Source organism: Solanum stenotomum, chromosome 8 (assembly GCF_019186545.1).
Source record: "Solanum stenotomum isolate F172 chromosome 8, ASM1918654v1, whole genome shotgun sequence".
Taxonomy (NCBI): domain Eukaryota; kingdom Viridiplantae; phylum Streptophyta; class Magnoliopsida; order Solanales; family Solanaceae; genus Solanum; species Solanum stenotomum.
In genome coordinates this window covers 9,190,925-9,209,413 of record NC_064289.1, presented here as the reverse complement: position 1 = coordinate 9,209,413, position 18,489 = coordinate 9,190,925, and the positions used below count along the sequence as shown (strand labels likewise).

The 18,489-nt window shown below is 33.0% G+C and overlaps 3 protein-coding genes across 3 annotated transcripts; 1 reads left to right on the top strand and 2 right to left on the bottom strand.

The window, feature by feature from the left end:
- Nucleotides 1-5,119: 5,119 nt before the first annotated feature.
- Nucleotides 5,120-8,032, top strand: LOC125872975 (uncharacterized). The gene is made up of 9 exons (XM_049553800.1): nt 5,120-5,275; nt 5,888-6,002; nt 6,333-6,369; nt 6,491-6,560; nt 6,635-6,739; nt 6,855-7,005; nt 7,250-7,332; nt 7,483-7,576; nt 7,659-8,032. Exons 1-9 carry the CDS (start codon nt 5,245-5,247, stop codon nt 7,741-7,743), a joined length of 771 nt encoding a protein of 256 aa, XP_049409757.1. The 5' UTR covers nt 5,120-5,244; the 3' UTR covers nt 7,744-8,032.
- A 390-nt stretch (nt 8,033-8,422) lies between these two features.
- Nucleotides 8,423-11,719, bottom strand: LOC125874259 (monothiol glutaredoxin-S15, mitochondrial). The gene is made up of 7 exons (XM_049555109.1): nt 11,633-11,719; nt 10,651-10,755; nt 10,290-10,424; nt 10,033-10,132; nt 9,828-9,894; nt 8,737-8,815; nt 8,423-8,661 (listed from the first exon to the last, which is right to left on the bottom strand). Exons 2-7 carry the CDS (start codon nt 10,720-10,722, stop codon nt 8,602-8,604), a joined length of 513 nt encoding a protein of 170 aa, XP_049411066.1. The 5' UTR covers nt 10,723-10,755; nt 11,633-11,719; the 3' UTR covers nt 8,423-8,601.
- A 1,658-nt stretch (nt 11,720-13,377) lies between these two features.
- On the bottom strand, nt 13,378-17,080 carry LOC125874256 (uncharacterized). The gene is made up of 2 exons (XM_049555104.1): nt 16,857-17,080; nt 13,378-14,644 (listed from the first exon to the last, which is right to left on the bottom strand). Exon 2 carries the CDS (start codon nt 14,588-14,590, stop codon nt 13,742-13,744), a length of 849 nt encoding a protein of 282 aa, XP_049411061.1. The 5' UTR covers nt 14,591-14,644; nt 16,857-17,080; the 3' UTR covers nt 13,378-13,741.
- Between the last annotated feature and the right edge of the window lie 1,409 nt (nt 17,081-18,489).

The window sequence follows — 18,489 nt, the reverse complement described above, 5'->3', positions numbered from 1 at the left end:
TGGATCCCAAAGCTTTGTTTGAGAAGGGGGTGATTCATGCATTAGTAGGAGTCATCAAGAACTAAAGGGGATGTTTCATGCATTGATAAACTCACTTTACCAACAAATCACCAAAATTAATGGGAAGAGGGGTTAGGTTATATTATGGAATAATATTATCCTGCCAAGTGCCAACCTTCTTTGTTTTTTTCCTTTTTATTATTCTTTTCTCTGTAAACAAAGAAAGAGAAAAGACATAGGGTGTGTTTGATAAGAAGAAAAATGTTTTTTTATGAAAATAAATCAATTACTTATTTATTTGTTGTTTGCAAAGTAAGCAAAATATATTATTCCAAAAGAAATTATACATAACTTAGGCAAATGTTATAGAGGATTGAACGGTTGTAGGGTGGTGGAGCTGAGATGTGTTGGAGGGTGAAGAAGAAATAACTAATGTAGAATATCACTATTTAACTTGTCGTCTTAGGAAAGTCATTTTAAAAAAAAAATCTACTGAAAATAATCTCTAAAAATTTTGATCAACCGAATATAAATATAAAATAAAATCTTTTCTTAAAAATGTATTTCTACTACCAAACACGCCCATAAAGTTAATATATATATATATATATATATATATATAATAATAACTATTTACATACATTAACAGTATTATAAAGTTATGTTGCATGCACTATTAATGTAGTTTGACCTGTCGTAACATTTTACTTATCATACTTTTCAAGTTACTTGGCATTTATTATAAACAGACTTATAGTTACCTTTTGTATGATTTTTAATAGTTACAAAGACGATATATTTAAACTCGAAAAAGTATAATAAGATTCCAGTCTTTTAGTTACAACCGTTCCAAATGTCATAGGGAATAAAGGTCACACAAGAAAATTGCAACCGTGTACAAAAAAAAAAAAAAAAGGGACAGCCATCAGTTACAAGTTGAAAAGGAATTTCCTTATTGAGGCCAATTTTTCCTTAATCTAATTTTATTGCTCAACTACTTTAATTTTTTAATTACAACTTTTAAACAATTTATATTGTTAAATTTGAACAAATTAAAAAGGTGCTAGCTATATTCTAGTGATAACATGATACCATCAAACTCATTCTTAACCAGAAATCATGAATTTGAGCTCTGAGAATGGAGTTACTTATCCTCTCAAAGCAGGATGATTTTCTGATACAAATTTAAAGTAGTTATACTTAAAATAGATACTGGACAACGATGAGAACCCAAAAAACAAAAACAATATACTAGTGGCAACAGCATATTTTGTCGTTGAGTTAAAAATTAACCCCACCAAAACTTGATCTTGATTCTAATTGAGTATCAATAGATATGATTATTAATTTATTATTGTATTTAATTAATTATATTATAGTCCTGTAACATGGATGTTTTTAAGTGGGGTAATGGAGTTGACATTCAAAAGATTTCAATATAATTACTCTCCAAGAAAGACTTTCTTTTCAACGGAATAATTGTTGTGTCCGTTAACTCAAAATCTTTTTGAGATCACTTGGACAACCTGATAAATACATTTACTATGTTGGTCGCGGAATCAAGATTTTTAAAGACATTTATTTTCATTCAAAGAATTTAAAATATACAAGAAATTGAATATGTGAAGAAGTTTTATATGTCTCCTCTGAGTTGTGAACCTAAAACCTCAGCATTCTCAGTCACTTTATTGATCACTAGATCACACCCTTAGATGCCCTTGCATTTGATCTATATCAATCATTCTTTTTAATCTTTCAAAAGAAAATCATGTTATGATGATGTGTTCCATATTAAAAATTTAAAGATATTTTTTCTATATGTATCAAAAGCATATTTGGTAAAAAAAAATAAAGTTATATTCAATCAAATATCATTATATACAATGAACATAATAGAGAAATGCCTAGTCATGTAGAGGTACAACATAGACATTATTATATTGAACATGACCTGTCAAATCTATATTTGCCCATATGCCTAATAAATATTTACAACATATATACCTACCTTGGTATAAGCTTCAACCAGGGCTACTCAGCATTTTTTATTTTCACTTGAAAATATTTTTGATGTTTTTCAAAAAATGTGTGCAAGCTAAGCATATATAGGTTCAACATCTGAATGATAATTCTCTAGTTTAAAGTCAACAACTTCAATCATATTTTGTTAGTCTTTCAAATTCATCTAAATATGTACTTTTCTTAGATTTATATGTTTCTATGTTTTTTGATGTAAGATATTGTAAAAATATACAGAACAAAAAATATTCTTGATATACGATATGATACTATCCTTTTTTTGTGAAGGTAGTATAATTTTCTTCAAAAAGCTTCACATCTTCAAAAGTACTAATACTATAACATCTCAAATTTTATGATTAAACGCCTACTTAATATTGCGTCGTTCATTTTAAAGCAAGGATTTCCCCAAGTTAAGTCCACAATTCCATCATGCACCAAAAAGAAGGACCCATAGGCCATGGCCCATGGGGACAAGACTAAGCGGCGCATAATGGGCCGAGGAATTCATCTCCTATATGGATAATAGCATTACTTTAAAAAAAAAAAAATTATAATAAAATTACAAGTAATTAAATTGTTAAAACAATTTCAATGAGGACTATAATCGATGTTTAATTAATCAATGAAAATAGATTATAATATACTTAACTTCATCTTTAGTATGTTTATATGCAATATCCAGTTGGCGCATTCATGGGCACACTGCTCTTTGGGACAATTTGGTCTAATTGACAATTGTTGTGTTTTAATTCGTCAAGTTTAAAGCCCGCTTGAAAATGAAACTTACAAGAACTTTATTCAATATAAATATAACTTTAACTTTTAAAAAAAATATTTTTAATCGTCCTTAATGAAAATTCTAGATTAATCACTGATGCAGGAACCTATTATTAAGAGATGAGCGTTCGGTTCATGCAACTTTTGTGGTTGTGGAGTCCCTTTTCAGTATAAAACGAACAAAAAAACTCATGATGATTTTTTAGACTTTGGACTTTGAATTTATAGACTTTGCACAAGAAAAGGACTTTGAGCCACTAATTTATAGGTGGCAAATCCTGAAAAAGCTATTCTAGAGAGACAAAAACAATTTTTGAAGATAAAAAGCTCATTTACTTTTTTGCAAATGTTGTCCCAAAGATTTCCAGGTAGGTCACCATATCTATATACCTTTATCTAAATAGAATTTTAATTTAAAAAGTTAATAATTATTCTTGATTAAATTATTTATATTTACATAAATATCAAGCTTCAAACATTGTAGTGTGTCGCATAAATTAGGATGAAAGAATTATTATTTTAATTGTTCTTTCACTATTACTATTAAAATGTCTTGTGTATGCTTCCGCGTGTAGCGAATCTAAAATTTGAAGTTTATAGTTCTGAATTCTATTTCTTTTAAAAGTTACTAGGTTTTCAAATATATTTAATAAATGTTTGAATCAAAAGTAAGTGTTTTTGGCAAAAATCATAGTTGACACTCTCGCTCTACTACTTGCAAGTGTGTATATATATATAGTAACGAATCTAGAAATTTCAATACGAGGATTCAAAAATTAGAACGTAATGAAAACAATGGCACAGCGGGCATATATTATATATGTATGTTTAGCTGGTGAAAAATTCAAATAGCAATAAGGAATTTGTGCTCTTTTCTTCGAGTGCTTCATTGAATATTGTCACAATGATGATAAATTGGACTATTGAAATTTCACTTTTTTTCCAAAAAAAAAAAAAAAAAAGAAAGTTAATGGGTATCCATCAATCATCAAACAATACATAAATAAATGATTGTTAGATATATATTTTTGTTAATACAAAATTGGTATTATTCCTTTCTTGTTTTCAGTAATATTCTTAACTGTAGGTTGCTTTTATTCATTGCCCCTGTCAAACAACAGGTATAGATTCTCTCTCTCTCTCTCTCTGTAACTCTAGAAGAAAATGGATGGATGATTTTTTTGAATCCGATTCTCCTCCATTTTGTCAAGTGCACGTTTAGATTAGAGACATGTGTCATATTTAAAGTTTAAAGGTCAAGATTATATTATATTAATAAATATCATAACCATAGTTAAGTCAACTAATTTTAGAAAACTACTCTCCAAATTTGATAAGAATTACAATATATTTCTATAGAAAATTTGATATTTATTAATATCATTAATTTCATATTATATTTTTGTATTTAAATATTAAATTGAATTTTTTTAGTTTTAAACCAATTATTTTTAAATGATAAAAGATTGATATTCTGCGTTCTTTTAATTACTTTTGATCAATTCCAATGTTCTCCTTTTTTTTTTTGGATCATTTTTCAGCTTATTTAATTCTACTAAACAATTGCTAGAACGGAAAATGATTTTTTTTTGTCTATTGCTACAGTACGTTTTAAAAAAATATATATATAATTAAATAATTGGAGTGGATTAGTAAGATAAATAAAATAGATATCTTCTTATTTCTTATAAAAATAGTTTAAAATAAAATTAGATTTCAACAAAATTTAATAAAAAGAAAATATTTAAATTGATTGGGTGACTTTTTAAGTGAAATATCAATAGTTGACTGATTTTCTAAGTAAAATATCAATAGTTAAATGACTTTTGAGTTATAATCATTAATTTCATATTATAATTTTGTTTAACTGTTAAATTGTAAATAAAAATATAAAATGAAATTAAAGATATTAATAAATATCAAATTTTGTATGGAATATATTGTAATTCTTACCAAATTTGGAGAGTAGTTTTCTAAAATTAGTTGACTTAACTATACTTATGATATTTGTTCATATGATATAATCTTGACCTTTAAACTTTAAATATGACACATGTCTCTAATCTAGACGTGCACTTGACGAAATAGAGGGAAGGGGTAATGGAGGGGAGCCGAATCCATTTTTTGTTCTCTGTTTTGATTCTCTGTTTTTTTTTTTCACTCTGTTGAAAAGATTGCCTGCTTTTTCCTTTTTATGGAGGCCCTTTTATTTCTTTATGAGTTTCTAGGTTGCATATTAGGCAGCTCGTTCACACATAAATACTTCAGTTTTTTTTTTAGTTTTTTTATTTGCATATTCACTTGCCTTATTCTATTTTGGGCCTACTCTTATAAATAGGGACTACTTGTTTGGCTTGTCTTCATTGCAGTTGAGTACCATTTCTCAGTTCACTAGTCTTTTTGACAGTACTACTAAGGTTGCATTTCATTTTTGAAGAGAGTGATATGAGTTATTTAAACCCTTCAACTGGCTCTGGTTAGTTGCAATGTACAATCTTTTCTTTCTTTTTGCTTCTTGATACCACGAGTTAGGGGTAAGGTCTACGTACACACTGAGTATATTGTTGTTATTGTTGTTGCTTCTTGATATCGACCTAGCTTAGCATTGAGGGTTGTTCTGTTCTACTTTGGAAATGTAATAAGTAGCTTATAATGGCCTGGGATCAGGGGCGGAGCTAGAAGTCATGTACGGGTTCTGTCAAAATTCAGTAACTTTAATTCAAACGTTGTATTTTCATTTTGAAATTAACTTAGTATGTACAAAAATAAAATTTAGAACCTAGTTATTAACACATGATATCAGTATCGTAGAATTTAGGCACATAAAGTTAAAATCTTGGCTCCGTCTGTGCTTGAGATGAGTTTTAATGAAGCTACATGGATAGTGAGGATTCACATAACATATCTTGACTTGCTTGGGATTTGGGGGATAGCTAATGTCCTTAGTAAAGCCATTTTTACATTGCAATAGCTATTATCCATGTGGAAACATTTTTTCTCCCTTCTCTAGTTTTGTGTTTTTGCTAAACATCTTTCTTGCTTCAAGCATTTGATAGTGGACTAATAAGGTAGTTAAATATCATTACAGGAAGTAGAACTTCTAGGATGACATTCGAGTTCGGGAGGACATATGTCGTGAGGCCCAAAGGGAAACACCAAGCTACAATAGTTTGGTTGCATGGCCTTGGAGATAATGGCTCCAGGTAAAATCTGTTTTTCTTTAAGCCGCTAGTTTACGCTTAACATATCAAAGACAGTTACTTTCTTGTGCTTACCTGTGCCTGCTTTTCTTTCTGTAATTTGAAACAAAATGAAATAGTATGAAGTCACCATGAGAATCAGCCTGAGGCAAATGGAGCATAAATTCTATTAGATGAAACATTGAACTTATTTTGGATTGCTAGATCAAATTAGCTTTTGCTCTGATGCTTGTCTATCCAGCACCTTTTACTCTCATTGTATATGTTGGTTATTTCATCCTGAGATATGGTGATTCATTTGCTGATCACTGATCGCTTTGCTTCTTTATGCAGTTGGTCCCAACTTTTGGAAAGCCTACCCCTTCCTAATGTAAGCAAAGAGCTCGGATAACTTCTTAAATTTTGCTCGACTTGTTTACATCTATACAACTCCTTTAACCTAGTCTTTATCCTAAATCATTGTTAATTTGTGAAATTATATAACCTTGCAGATCAAATGGATATGTCCAACAGCCCCAACTCGTCCTGTAGCTATACTCGGTGGATTTCCTTGCACTGCATGTAAGAATGAAACCAAAAAGTATCACGAGTTAACTTTAAGAACTGTTATTAAAGGTCCCTATATGTTATTCCAGGGTTTGACGTAGGAGAACTTTCCGATGATGGTCCTGATGATTTTGAAGGCTTAGATGCTTCAGTTGCACATATTGCAAACTTATTGTCAACTGAACCTGCTGATGGTAAGTTCTAGATTGTCCTTCAATGTAGACCTAAAGCACCGGTATCTCTTGTGTATTTGTATGTTAGGTCTGTTTAATTCGTGATCTGATTAGTAATTTTAACTGTGTGGTACAGTTAAACTTGGTATTGGAGGCTTCAGCATGGGTGCAGCGACTGCGCTCTACTCTGCAACTTGCTTTGCACAAGGAAAATACGGAAATGGAAACACCTATCCAGTCAACTTAAGGGCTATCATAGGTCTAAGTGGGTGGCTTCCCGGTTCAAGGTTTGATTGCATATGAAATACTATCTGCATTAGATTTTGGATAGATTCTATTTGTGAATTGTGCAAAGCTTAGTCATACAACTTAGCTTCCTAGATGTCTAAAGCTTCTATTATTCAAGAGCTATAAAAAGGGAGGTACAGAAAAAAGTGAAGTGTGATTATATGGTCATTTTTATGTTTTCTATCTCTTTTTTTTTTCTTAGACAACAGACACATATGGGAGTTAACAACTGGAATTGTGCAGGAACGTGCGTAACAAGATTGAAGGATCACTAGAGGCTGCAAGACGTGCCTCGTCTTTGCCCATTCTACTCTGTCATGGATCGTGTATGTACTTTACTTGCAAATACTTGTATAACACCTTTTTAGCTTATACCATGCATAGTGCGTCTCTCTGAGTCCTCGAGGCTGGACCTCTGATCAGTAACTTGTAATCTGCATAACTATCTTTTTACCCTTTTGTTTTGTGATTTATAGGTGATGAAGTTGTTCCTTACAAATATGGAGAGAGGTCTACTCTTGTCTTGAACTCAGCTGGATTCAGGAACCTTGCATTCAAAAAATACGATGGGTATCCCTTCTTTTCCTTTGCAAAATTATAGTTCTAAATGGTATAAAGAGGTGATTTCTAAAACTACCATCTGCTTCTCCAGGCTTGGCCATTACACAGTACCAAGAGAAATGGATGAGGTGTGTAATTGGTTAAATGCAAGGCTCGTGCTTGAGGGTTGCCGATGATGAACTCACTCTTAAGAGTTTCATGTTATAAGTAATTCAGGAGTGAGGACAAGTGCATGAGGAAGCACTAATATGGGGGAGTATACACTTACAAGTTGTATGTAGTTAATTACTATATGCCTTTGGTGAATTCTAGGACTTATCTACCAGTTTTGTCTCAAAAATAAAGGTTTGGATGTGTTTCTCTTTTCATCACTTGTAGACATTTTGTTTTCTTCAATTCTACTCAGAATTTTGGTAGTCATTGTATCATGTTGTATCAATATTAATGGAAATTGTGCTTATTGTGTATTCTCTCTCTCTCTCACTGTCACACGCGCGTTTGGACGTATTAAAAGCATCATCCATTTCCCAACTAGCTAAAGATTTTCAAAATCCCAGTAGCCTCAAGCCACTCTCTTTGATCAACTAAAGCAATTCCATAATCCGTTTCTACTGATTACTGATCTTGGTATAACTTGTCTCAAGATTAGTAACAAAAGCAGTACAAAATTTTTATCCCAAGACTATGTACGCACCAAACCATACCCCTTAAAAGCCTATCAATGTTTTAGGATTCTTTTTGCTAACATGAGGCAATCCAGAAAATCACCTTATAGTGACTGCTTTATTGTCATTTACAGAGACTAACAATACTAATTTCAAAGCAACAGTCATTGGACTGGAACAATTTAATCAATAGAGATGAAAGTGTGGAGAATGCATATTCTTCATCGTTTCCACAAATATATGGAAGATGGTATATCAAGTGTTATTTTATTACAGCTCCCAAGCCTAAAGATTACAAAATCAATATCAGAAGTACTACAACAGTTCGACACATAAGCAGAGCGACACTACTTTCTGCAGTAATATATCTCATTCTTCTTTACCCTGGTTGTTCACGATAGTTTTCAGCTTTTCCTTGAGTTCACCACTCTGCATGGAAAAAGAATCGATCAGCATTCCGCACTTAACCAGTTGGACTCGATTCACATAAACAAGTCAAATTACCTGATGCATATTGAGGATGATATCTGATCCACCGATAAACTCCCCATTGATAAATATTTGTGGAAATGTGGGCCAGTGGCTGAAAAAAAGAAAGAAATAGAAGGAAGTATAAGAAAATTTTGGGTCATGATTCCTTTCTGCATACCACAGATGCTATGGCGACAGAAATAGAAAGGGCTCTGGAAAGGTGACAGAGACAACACATAGCTTGAAAAATAGATGACCAAGATTTATTTTTGGTGTTATCAAATAATGTTCAGCAATGCACCCAAGGGCACATAAGGTCTCAGGTTCAATCCCAACAGAAACAGAAATACTAGGTGTCCATCTGTCCTAGGCTTGCTGGACAGAGTTACTTAGTATGTGTTGCCGATGGGAGGTGACATGTATCCCGTAGAATTAGTCGGGTGCATGCAAGATGGCCTGCCTGGACATCACGATTATAAAAAAAAGCTCCGCAGTACAAAGAATTGAATTGATCTTTTGAGCTCTTTAGAGATAAACTACTCGTGAAGTTCAATAGCACCCACTTGATGCTCTTTAAAACATATTCACTATGTAGTATATACAAAATAAAGGGTCACCATTTTATAGCTACAAAAATGTAGATATACGACCTATATATACCTCAAATAACTACATAGCCACAGAGTCATCACCAAGAATGTAAAATGCTGGCATCACCCAAATGAATCAATGTCATATCATACTTCATAAATTAAAAAACAATGCAATACTATAAGAATGAAAAGAACCAATTTACACCACATTTAGTCACAAAAAAAAGTATGAGCTGCCTCGACACTCAAATATCATCTGACCTTATGAACAAACCATTAATCATTTCCAGAGTTTACTATGATATTTAAATGGCAGCTGACATCCCATCAGCAATATGTCTACCCCAATGACCCTGGTTTCTCTAAAGGATGTGCGTTAATGTTAAAAAAAATTATTGCTCAGATCACAGCAGAGGGCGAAAGATGGCCACTCAACATCTAGAATTGTGTATCAATCCCTTCTAAAAAATGCAAATAAATTCCTCTGATAAATAATTTTCATAGCCATAGACCATTTGGCATCAAACTTACCTGAAAGCTTTTACAGCATTCTTAAGCTCAGGATCTTCTAAGATATTTCTGGCACTTATAGGAGCATCTGCAAAGACAATATAAATTGGTAAGAAGATGAAAACCAATTAAGGGCCCATGGACCTCTATCAGAAATCTACACTTGCAAGTGAAGAAGATGCAAAATCCAACAAGAAGAGATGTCACTTATAGCACATGGACTTACTGTATTCTTTGAGAACTCTAACAGCCAATGAGCTGAATCCACAACGAGGCAGATCTGGCACACCTTTCATGTATATCATCACAGGATTTTCCTTGACATCCTACAATAGAAGGCCGACAGAATAACGAAATCTGAACACTTAACAGAACAGCAAATAAGCGAAAAAGGGTAACACAATCTCTATATTCAAAGATTGAAAACAAAAGAGCGTTGACTTGCCAACAAGCAGAAAATGTACAGATATTGACTAAAGCTACCTGCTCAACAATATTCTCCAGAGAAAGACCTGAACTCTCAAGCTTACTAGTAGGTCTAAAATCTTCATGAGTGTCAGGGTCACTAGGCACAGAAGTTGAATACCGCACTTCACCCTGGTGGATGGATCTGGATGTCTATTATACAAATCAAGCAACTGTTAGGCATAATATTTTTGAACAGATAAAAGAAAGACCCTATAAAAAAAAATACGATTTTGTCTAATCCCGTCTATGGACTAAACACATGAGAAGACACTGGATGGAAACATATAGTAGAAAGATTTGAGCAGTGGAAGAAGGCATTAGTTGATGTGTTGTTAATAGTAAGCACAAACAGGGTGACAGTAGTGTTTATTCTTACAATTGCAGATGAACGTGCAAGTGGGTAGGCTGCAAAACGCTTCAACATCATTTGAGATAATGATCTCGCCATAACAGAACAGACGATTTGTTCAAACTCTTTCAGCTGCAGGGATGATTAAATAAGAAAAAAATACAAATCAGTTCTTAGTGCTTCACATTCTCAAAATGATAGTAAAAACCTGAGCTACAAAGCATACAACTCCCTTATGGGACCAATGAAGCTAAACTATCAAAATTATGTTCAGGCATAGACTACTATTTAAATGAATAGGGGTCCAAATGGATTGTAATGGGGATAGTGGATTCATATAACTGACTGAAACTAGTACAGGATTGAGGCACTTTTGCCATTGTAAATAGTTTCAAGTTTATCACTAATGTTGTTTCTTTTATCTAGGTGATCTTTACTATTTTTGTGTAGATACTTATCTTTCCTTCGAAATTATGCCATAGGGATGAGGTCTGCGTACACCCCCACCATCCCAGACCCCCTTGTAGGATCACACGGGGTATGTTGTTGTTACTTGTTGATATTATCACAGACAACCCATCTCTATGACCCAATAATCAAATCAAACCACAACAAAAAGTTCAATGTAATATCTGATCCGAGATTCTTTAATCTAGCCAAATGTTGTAATTCCAAACATGGCTTGAGATACAACATTAAATTAACACCTAACTCATAGAAGCAATTCATCGAACACCTACAAGCATAAAACTGAAAATTTTCAGACACCCATTTCAGCAAACGATAAAAAGCTTGTTTTTTATTTATTTATTTTCATCCAATAAACCCCAATTCACTGTTCAAAAACAATCGGAGAGAGCACGCAAAAATTGGAAATTAACATGAAAGCAATTACTACTGAATCACGAAAATACTGGTGCCTACAGAAATCTGCTGGCTTGCCAAGCGAATAATGACACAATTAAGGAAGATTAAAGAATAAATAGATGGGAAAAATGGAAAAAATTACACCTCAGAGAAGAGAAAACCAGAGCGAGTCCTTTCTGTGCTTTTATACTTCTAAAACCCCTATTTCAGCTTTTCATTTAGGTATTTATAGCCGAGAGGGTGATGAAGAAGGAACGTAAAACGTATATTACCATTTTTGCCCCCTCGCCTTAAGGCTTACACCTAAATTTTGTGTTAATTTAATTACCTTTTTTAACTAGATAATTTTATAAGATGTGGTAAAGAGTGTGAATGCACTTTGTTTCAAGCACATGAAAGGAGAGAAAAAAATAGATAAAAAAATCAACTTTCAAGTAGTTACTTTCAATTATTAATTGTCGCATAATCAATAGAATGATTCATTTGTTTCGAGATCTAAATTGGAAGTTGCATTAATATATTTATTCAAAGTTTAAAAGGATATCACAAGCAACTTGAGAAATTAATCGGTCCTTCATAAAACTAGTAAACTTAATTCACAAGTTGAGTTAATGAAATAACTAATTACCAAGAAAATGAATTTAGACTGAATCACCTTTTAAATTTTCACATTCAAAAATGTTATAATATCTACTTTGACGATAAAATATTTACAAGTTAATTGCATGTGCAAATTTCCTAAGGTGGCTAATACCTTCCCTTCCTCAGTAAATCATCTGAGCTCTTTTTTTATTTTTATTTTCAAACAAAGGTTTCAAATGCCTTTTCAAAATGATCCCTAATTTCCAAAATAATTAGTGGGTGGCTGTTTTCACACATACAACCAAGTTATGAAACATTTCTAATCGAATTTTTTTAAAAAAAGATAAACAATCATATTGAATTTGTTGTCATTTCGACATGATTTTACCAGTTTCTTCATTGGTGCAGTAGATATGGAAAACATTAATTCCTTATCAACCAAATTTATCGCCGATCTTAAAAAGGATATCATGACAATAGTTATTTTCTCTTCAGGATTAAACCAAGGATCTCACTTTAAGAATCATAATGAAACATGCATGTTTCTAACTCTGATCGAGTTTCCATGCATGTGACATTAACGTAGCAGAATCGACCATAAGAGAACTTTTCCACGTCGCAAGACTGTAAATTTTGCCTAATCGTAAACTTCTCAAACTCTTTCTTTCTCCATGATCATTGTAGGTTCTCCATGCAAAAAAAAAAAAAAACAATACTCTGGATGTCAAGATGTTCTTGAACTGGACGGCCTCATAATTTATTTGTAAATTTAGTAATTTTCACATATATTTACATTTCGTATCAAAAATGTTGAAACCGGTTGAATCACGCACTATAAAGTATTAAGTATTGGGTTGTATACAACTTTGGATAAATATAGATCATAGCATCGATACATATGTAAAATTAAATATTTTCTGGATTTAAACATGCCATTCACAAATCTCAAATGAGCTTATACGTAATATATAGCTCCAAACTCTAAGAGTGTTTCATAAAGAAAACACGAAATTCATATATTCTGCTAGTATAACAAAGTTACAAATGTGTCTAACCGGTCTGTACCTTGATTAGTATTTGTTTGTGCTCTATGTAATCACATTATCGTATAGTTGTGGTTTATTGCAAGTTATGAATGTTGAAAACGTTATAGCTGTACAATACTGAAACATAAGCCATAGCTGGAAAATTACGATATAAACATTGGAAAACAGACATACTATAGGGAGGCACAAGGTTAAGCTTAACATCCTTTAAAAAAAAATTCCCTTATGATCTAAACAAGCTTTATGTTTCATATGTTCAGAGCTAGTAAACAAGGAACTATAATTTCATGAGGGGGGAAACACTTCATGTTCTTAAAGTATCAAAAAGTAAGAATGGAAAAGAACGACAACGGCGATGTTCATTTGAGAGTACAAATAACAGGAATTCTGACATGAAATTCCTCCATTCAGTGATGACAAGATACCTGGAAACCAAAGAACTTCAACCTGAAAGGAATCAAGCATTAATTCAATGGTTTAATGCCCGAAGGATCTTGGCATGCGCCTTGATGACCTGTTGTGTCTCCTCCAGGTTCCTGGTCTTTCCCCCGTGATTATCTGATGGAGCTTACCTACTAGCTCTCCTGCTTTCGGATCTAGCACTAGTTGTGATCAACTAGCACTCAGTCCAACAGCATCATCATCTCTTCATATGACCAAGTCACATATGGGAGGTCATTCAGAAAGGAGAACTCAAATTCCAAATCCAATAACGAGTTGATGTCTGGACTAAATCCATCCTCAGGCTCAGAGTACACATCATCTAGGAAGTCAAACATACCAGCAGGCATCTCAAAGAACTCATCTGGAGGAACGAGATCACCTACTGGCGTCTCATATGCACTGAGAGTATCCCCAACATCTCTTTGAATCTCCAACCTTCTCCAATCAGACAGTCTTTGAGGGTCAGCCTCGGCTGGCCTGTCTGAGGGATGCTCAAGCCTGGCATGCTTTCTTAGTTCTCCATAATTGCCATTAAAATTGCATGTCTCCAAGGAACAACTCCTGTGTTTGGAATTCATGAATTTACGAGCTGCCTCTACGACAATCCATCCTTTAATCTGTCCCCGGCAAAGAGGGCAGACAAGCTCTGGTTGCTGTCCCCCAGCAGACCAGGTTGTTCTGGCTGAAGGTTGTACCTGATTTCCCCTGTGGAGCATCGTCCCCGATATAGTACTTCGCTCTTGTGGAACTTCTGATTGTGTTCCAGATGATAGTTTACAAAATTGATCGAGACAATTTGAATGACGGTAACTTGTGTCACACATATAAGGCAGGCAACCCTTTTCCCCGGATGAGCAAAGTAGAAGGACAGCATTGTGTGGATGCTCCATACATATAGCGCACCTAGCTTCTTCCCATTCTCTTTCATTCTCTACTGGTGGTAGATCAGTATTCTTTGAGCTGCAATCATAAGGAGATACCCTTGCCCCGTTGAAGGACGAAGAGTTCACCATTCTATCTTTCGGCATGTTGAGCTGTAGGAAGTCACTAGATTTCTACTTCTATGCTCCACAATACTGCTTCTGAGATAGGCAGAAGGAAAAAAATGATAAATAATCAATGACAACTAATCATCAATGCACAATCAAAACAGCAGGACTTCATATAATCTATGTTGCTCGGACTCTTCAAAAATATCAAGGGGTGTGTGTCGGATCCTCCAAAAGTAGTGCATTTTTGGGGGATCTGGCATGGGTGAAGCAACATTTTGGAGAGCCCGGGCTACATAAAATATAATTATAAAGTAACACCTTTTAATATCAGGTATACTATGCACCTTCCTTTTCTGTCTCTTCTTTCCGAAATGGGAGACAACTAATGTACTCTCATTTTAATAGTCGCATTACAAATAAATCAATCATTCCATGATGTCCTCTTATAAATCACTACAGCTGTGAATGTGAAAATTTATTACAAAAGCAACTCAACTCTTGATGCCAGATAACAGCACCAAGCCTTGACAGCTAAAAATCATATTCAGTTCTTCAATTCACAAATAAAAGTTCCTCATCTATTGAAGTATTTTTCACCCTTCCCCACTTGAGGTTTACTCATGTTAACTGCATCAACTACTAACAATGGCTGAGTACACTATATCTGTATATCATATCAATTCAACCACTGGGGACTAAGAAATGAATCATACACATGCATAAACCCCTCAAGCTTCCCAGCTAAGCCATTTGCAAAGAACTTCTATGATCCACCATTTATTATTAGTATAATTAACTCAACTAGCAGTCCATATTAGCAATAAACTAAAATAGCCCTGTTCTTTTTTTACTACCCGTCTTAACCGCTTGGTAGTGATTCTTTTACATTTTTTAGCCGATTAATCACGATACAGAGTGGTCCATTAACTAAGCCTAGATTTTAGGAAATAACTTCTAATAAATTATCTAACCCTAGATTATTATTCTTTGATGATATATCTAAGCCTGCATTTTTGGATGTAACAGATGACAACCATTTGAACTAAAACTAGTAAAATCATAATACTATGTGCATACTATGCGCATGCATTGGACAACGTATATCTCACACACCATTTTTTACTTTATGTCTTTATCTCTATCATCTTTCTCTATCTATTACAGTGGTTAACATTTTTTAAATACCCAGTGTATCTTCCTCTTTGAAATACTACCTTTCTTCATCTATGTATCTATATCTTTCTCCATAATTTCACCACCAAAATTTAAAACCAAGTGTCTTCATTAGCAAAGGTCTAATATTATTCTCACTTAACTTCATGGGTTTTTCTGAATTTTATCTTCATCTACTTTGGGTGCTTGGTACATAGGCGTCAATGCATTCCTTGGTAGGTGTTGATGGTAGGAAATGAAGAAACTATGGAGGTTTTCAATCAAAAAAATGGTGAAGAGAAAGGTTTTCAAAAGTTGTCCAAGGGTGCAATGATGGAACTTAAATGGCGTTATTGATGCTCTCATGGGTTATTCTGTCAGTGTTGAGAGGAAGTACCTTGAGTAACCTTCAAACATACACAGTATGCCTTGTATAATCATTGCTTGCTCACTGTATACCATATGAGAGATTTGAGAAAAGTATGCCTACTGCTATGGTGTAAAAAGTTTTTGGTGAGGTGCAAATACACTGTATATTCAATGTCTATTAAATATATAATCAATGTATGAGGTATATACATAGAGTGTGTACTATCAATTGTCTAAACCTAGGAGTGCAAAGTCCAATCTACCTAAACCTAGGCGAAAATAGCATATACCTTATAAAAACACATTTCAATCGATCAAATTCAATAAATGCCTCTGTCAAAATCATCATTAAAACAATGAACAAATGATCAGCCATTGTCTAAGTTGGGATAAATATAAATAATTAGCTTCTTTCCTCCCCTAATTAGGGTTTACGCCAAAACTAACATGGCAGAAACCCTACACCTTAATCTCTCGAACCAATAAGGTCATCCAGAAAAGTACTACTTATATGATGAATTAATTATAATTAACCTTTGCTTTGTCGAATTCGAAAAGGTCAGATTGGAAGCAAGGGATACTTACTAGTGCTGATTCAGATCTCAATTCTCCGGTGACGGAATAAGGAGAAAAGCCACCGGAAAATGAAACTTTAACCAAAACATATATAATCACAGTGATAAAACACATTCCCGAGAGAATTATCATACAACCAAACAAAATTGACAAGTTAAAGCTGAAAAATGCACATGAAAAACAGAATTCAAATAAAATGACGAACCTGCAAGTAGATTTACTAGGTCAAGCCTGAACTGTCACCAGGTGGAACTTACAAAAGTTTCCACAGCAACAAAAAAATGGTGATTTGAGGTTTGGAGATTGAGGAATCTGCCGAAATGGTCTTAGACATTTGAAGGAGGCTCTGCCGCCGGCCGCCGGTAGAACTCGGGGAGTGGGGCAATGGGCAAGAATGGCAAGTCGGATAATATTTTTGTTTATATATGCTGCCAGCATCATAATTTCAATTTTACATAGCAAGTACTCACTTATTTAATTTTTGAGTTATTACTCACACTTTTTATGAATAATTACAGAATTACACATTTTTTTATTATTATTACGAATAATTCACCTACCTTTCTAAAGAAAGTAAGATAAGATTTATGTATATCATTTATATTAATATACCATCCTGGTGTAATGTCAAAAGAATATAAAAAATCGATCGANACTCACTTATTTAATTTTTGAGTTATTGCTCACACTTTTTATGAATAATTACAGAATTACACATATTTTTTATTATTATTATGAATAATTCACCTACCTTTCTAAAGAAAGTAAGATAAGATTTATGTATATCATTTATATTAATATACCATCCTGGGATAGTGTCAAAAGAATATGAAAAATCGATCGAATCGAATTAAATCGATTTGTGTTATTTTTTCAATAAAATTAGAGATTTTTATTTAAGTGTATAATCGTCTCGAACAATTGAGATGGTCTTTTTAATTTATGAAAAACACCAAAAAATTCTCGAACCAAACCGAATCACCTTGCATGATCTACATATATTTTATATATTAACAATAAGTCAAAATTTAATATATAAATATAGTTTATAACATTTTTCAAATATAAATATAACTTAAGTCCTAGGCCTCTTGTGACTAGACGACTTTGGGTCTTTGTTTTTTAATTAGTCTTTACTTGATTAGGTTTAAAATTAAAAGATAATGTAATAGATATTTTATCAAACAATACAACAAAACCTATGCAAACACTCTTATTAAGTTATCATGGGGTTAGCTATCATGGGATAACTTATCTCACCATGTATATGCGATAACTTATCCCATTACTATGATATAAATGGTGGGATAAGTTATCCAAACATGACAACCAAACAAGATAAAAAAAAATTATCCCATCGCTATTTCCTTATCCCATCACTATTATTTTTAATCCCTTACACCAAACGACAATGTTTAAGGTCAAACAATACGGCAACAAAGTTTAACATTCTTGTCTTCTTGGTGAAGAATTAAAGTGTTTCTTCAAGAACATATTTGCGAAAGAAATATTTTAATAGTAGTATATTTTGAGTGATATTTTAAAAGTAAAAAAAAAATGAAAAATTAACCGAGCCGTACCAATACCGAAGAGAAACTGATATAATTGAGATAGCTTTTAAAAAAAAAACTAATTTTGGTTATATATTATAAAATATCCGAAAAATTATGATGGTGTAATTTTAAAAAAATAATCGACCGAACCATACGATTGACACTCCTACTTCTAATTCTTACTCCATCTGTTCCTAATTACTTGTTTATTTTTCTTTTTTAGTTATTTGTAAGATTATATTAAATATATTGTTTTTATATTAGTAAATTCAAGCTGATAGTCCA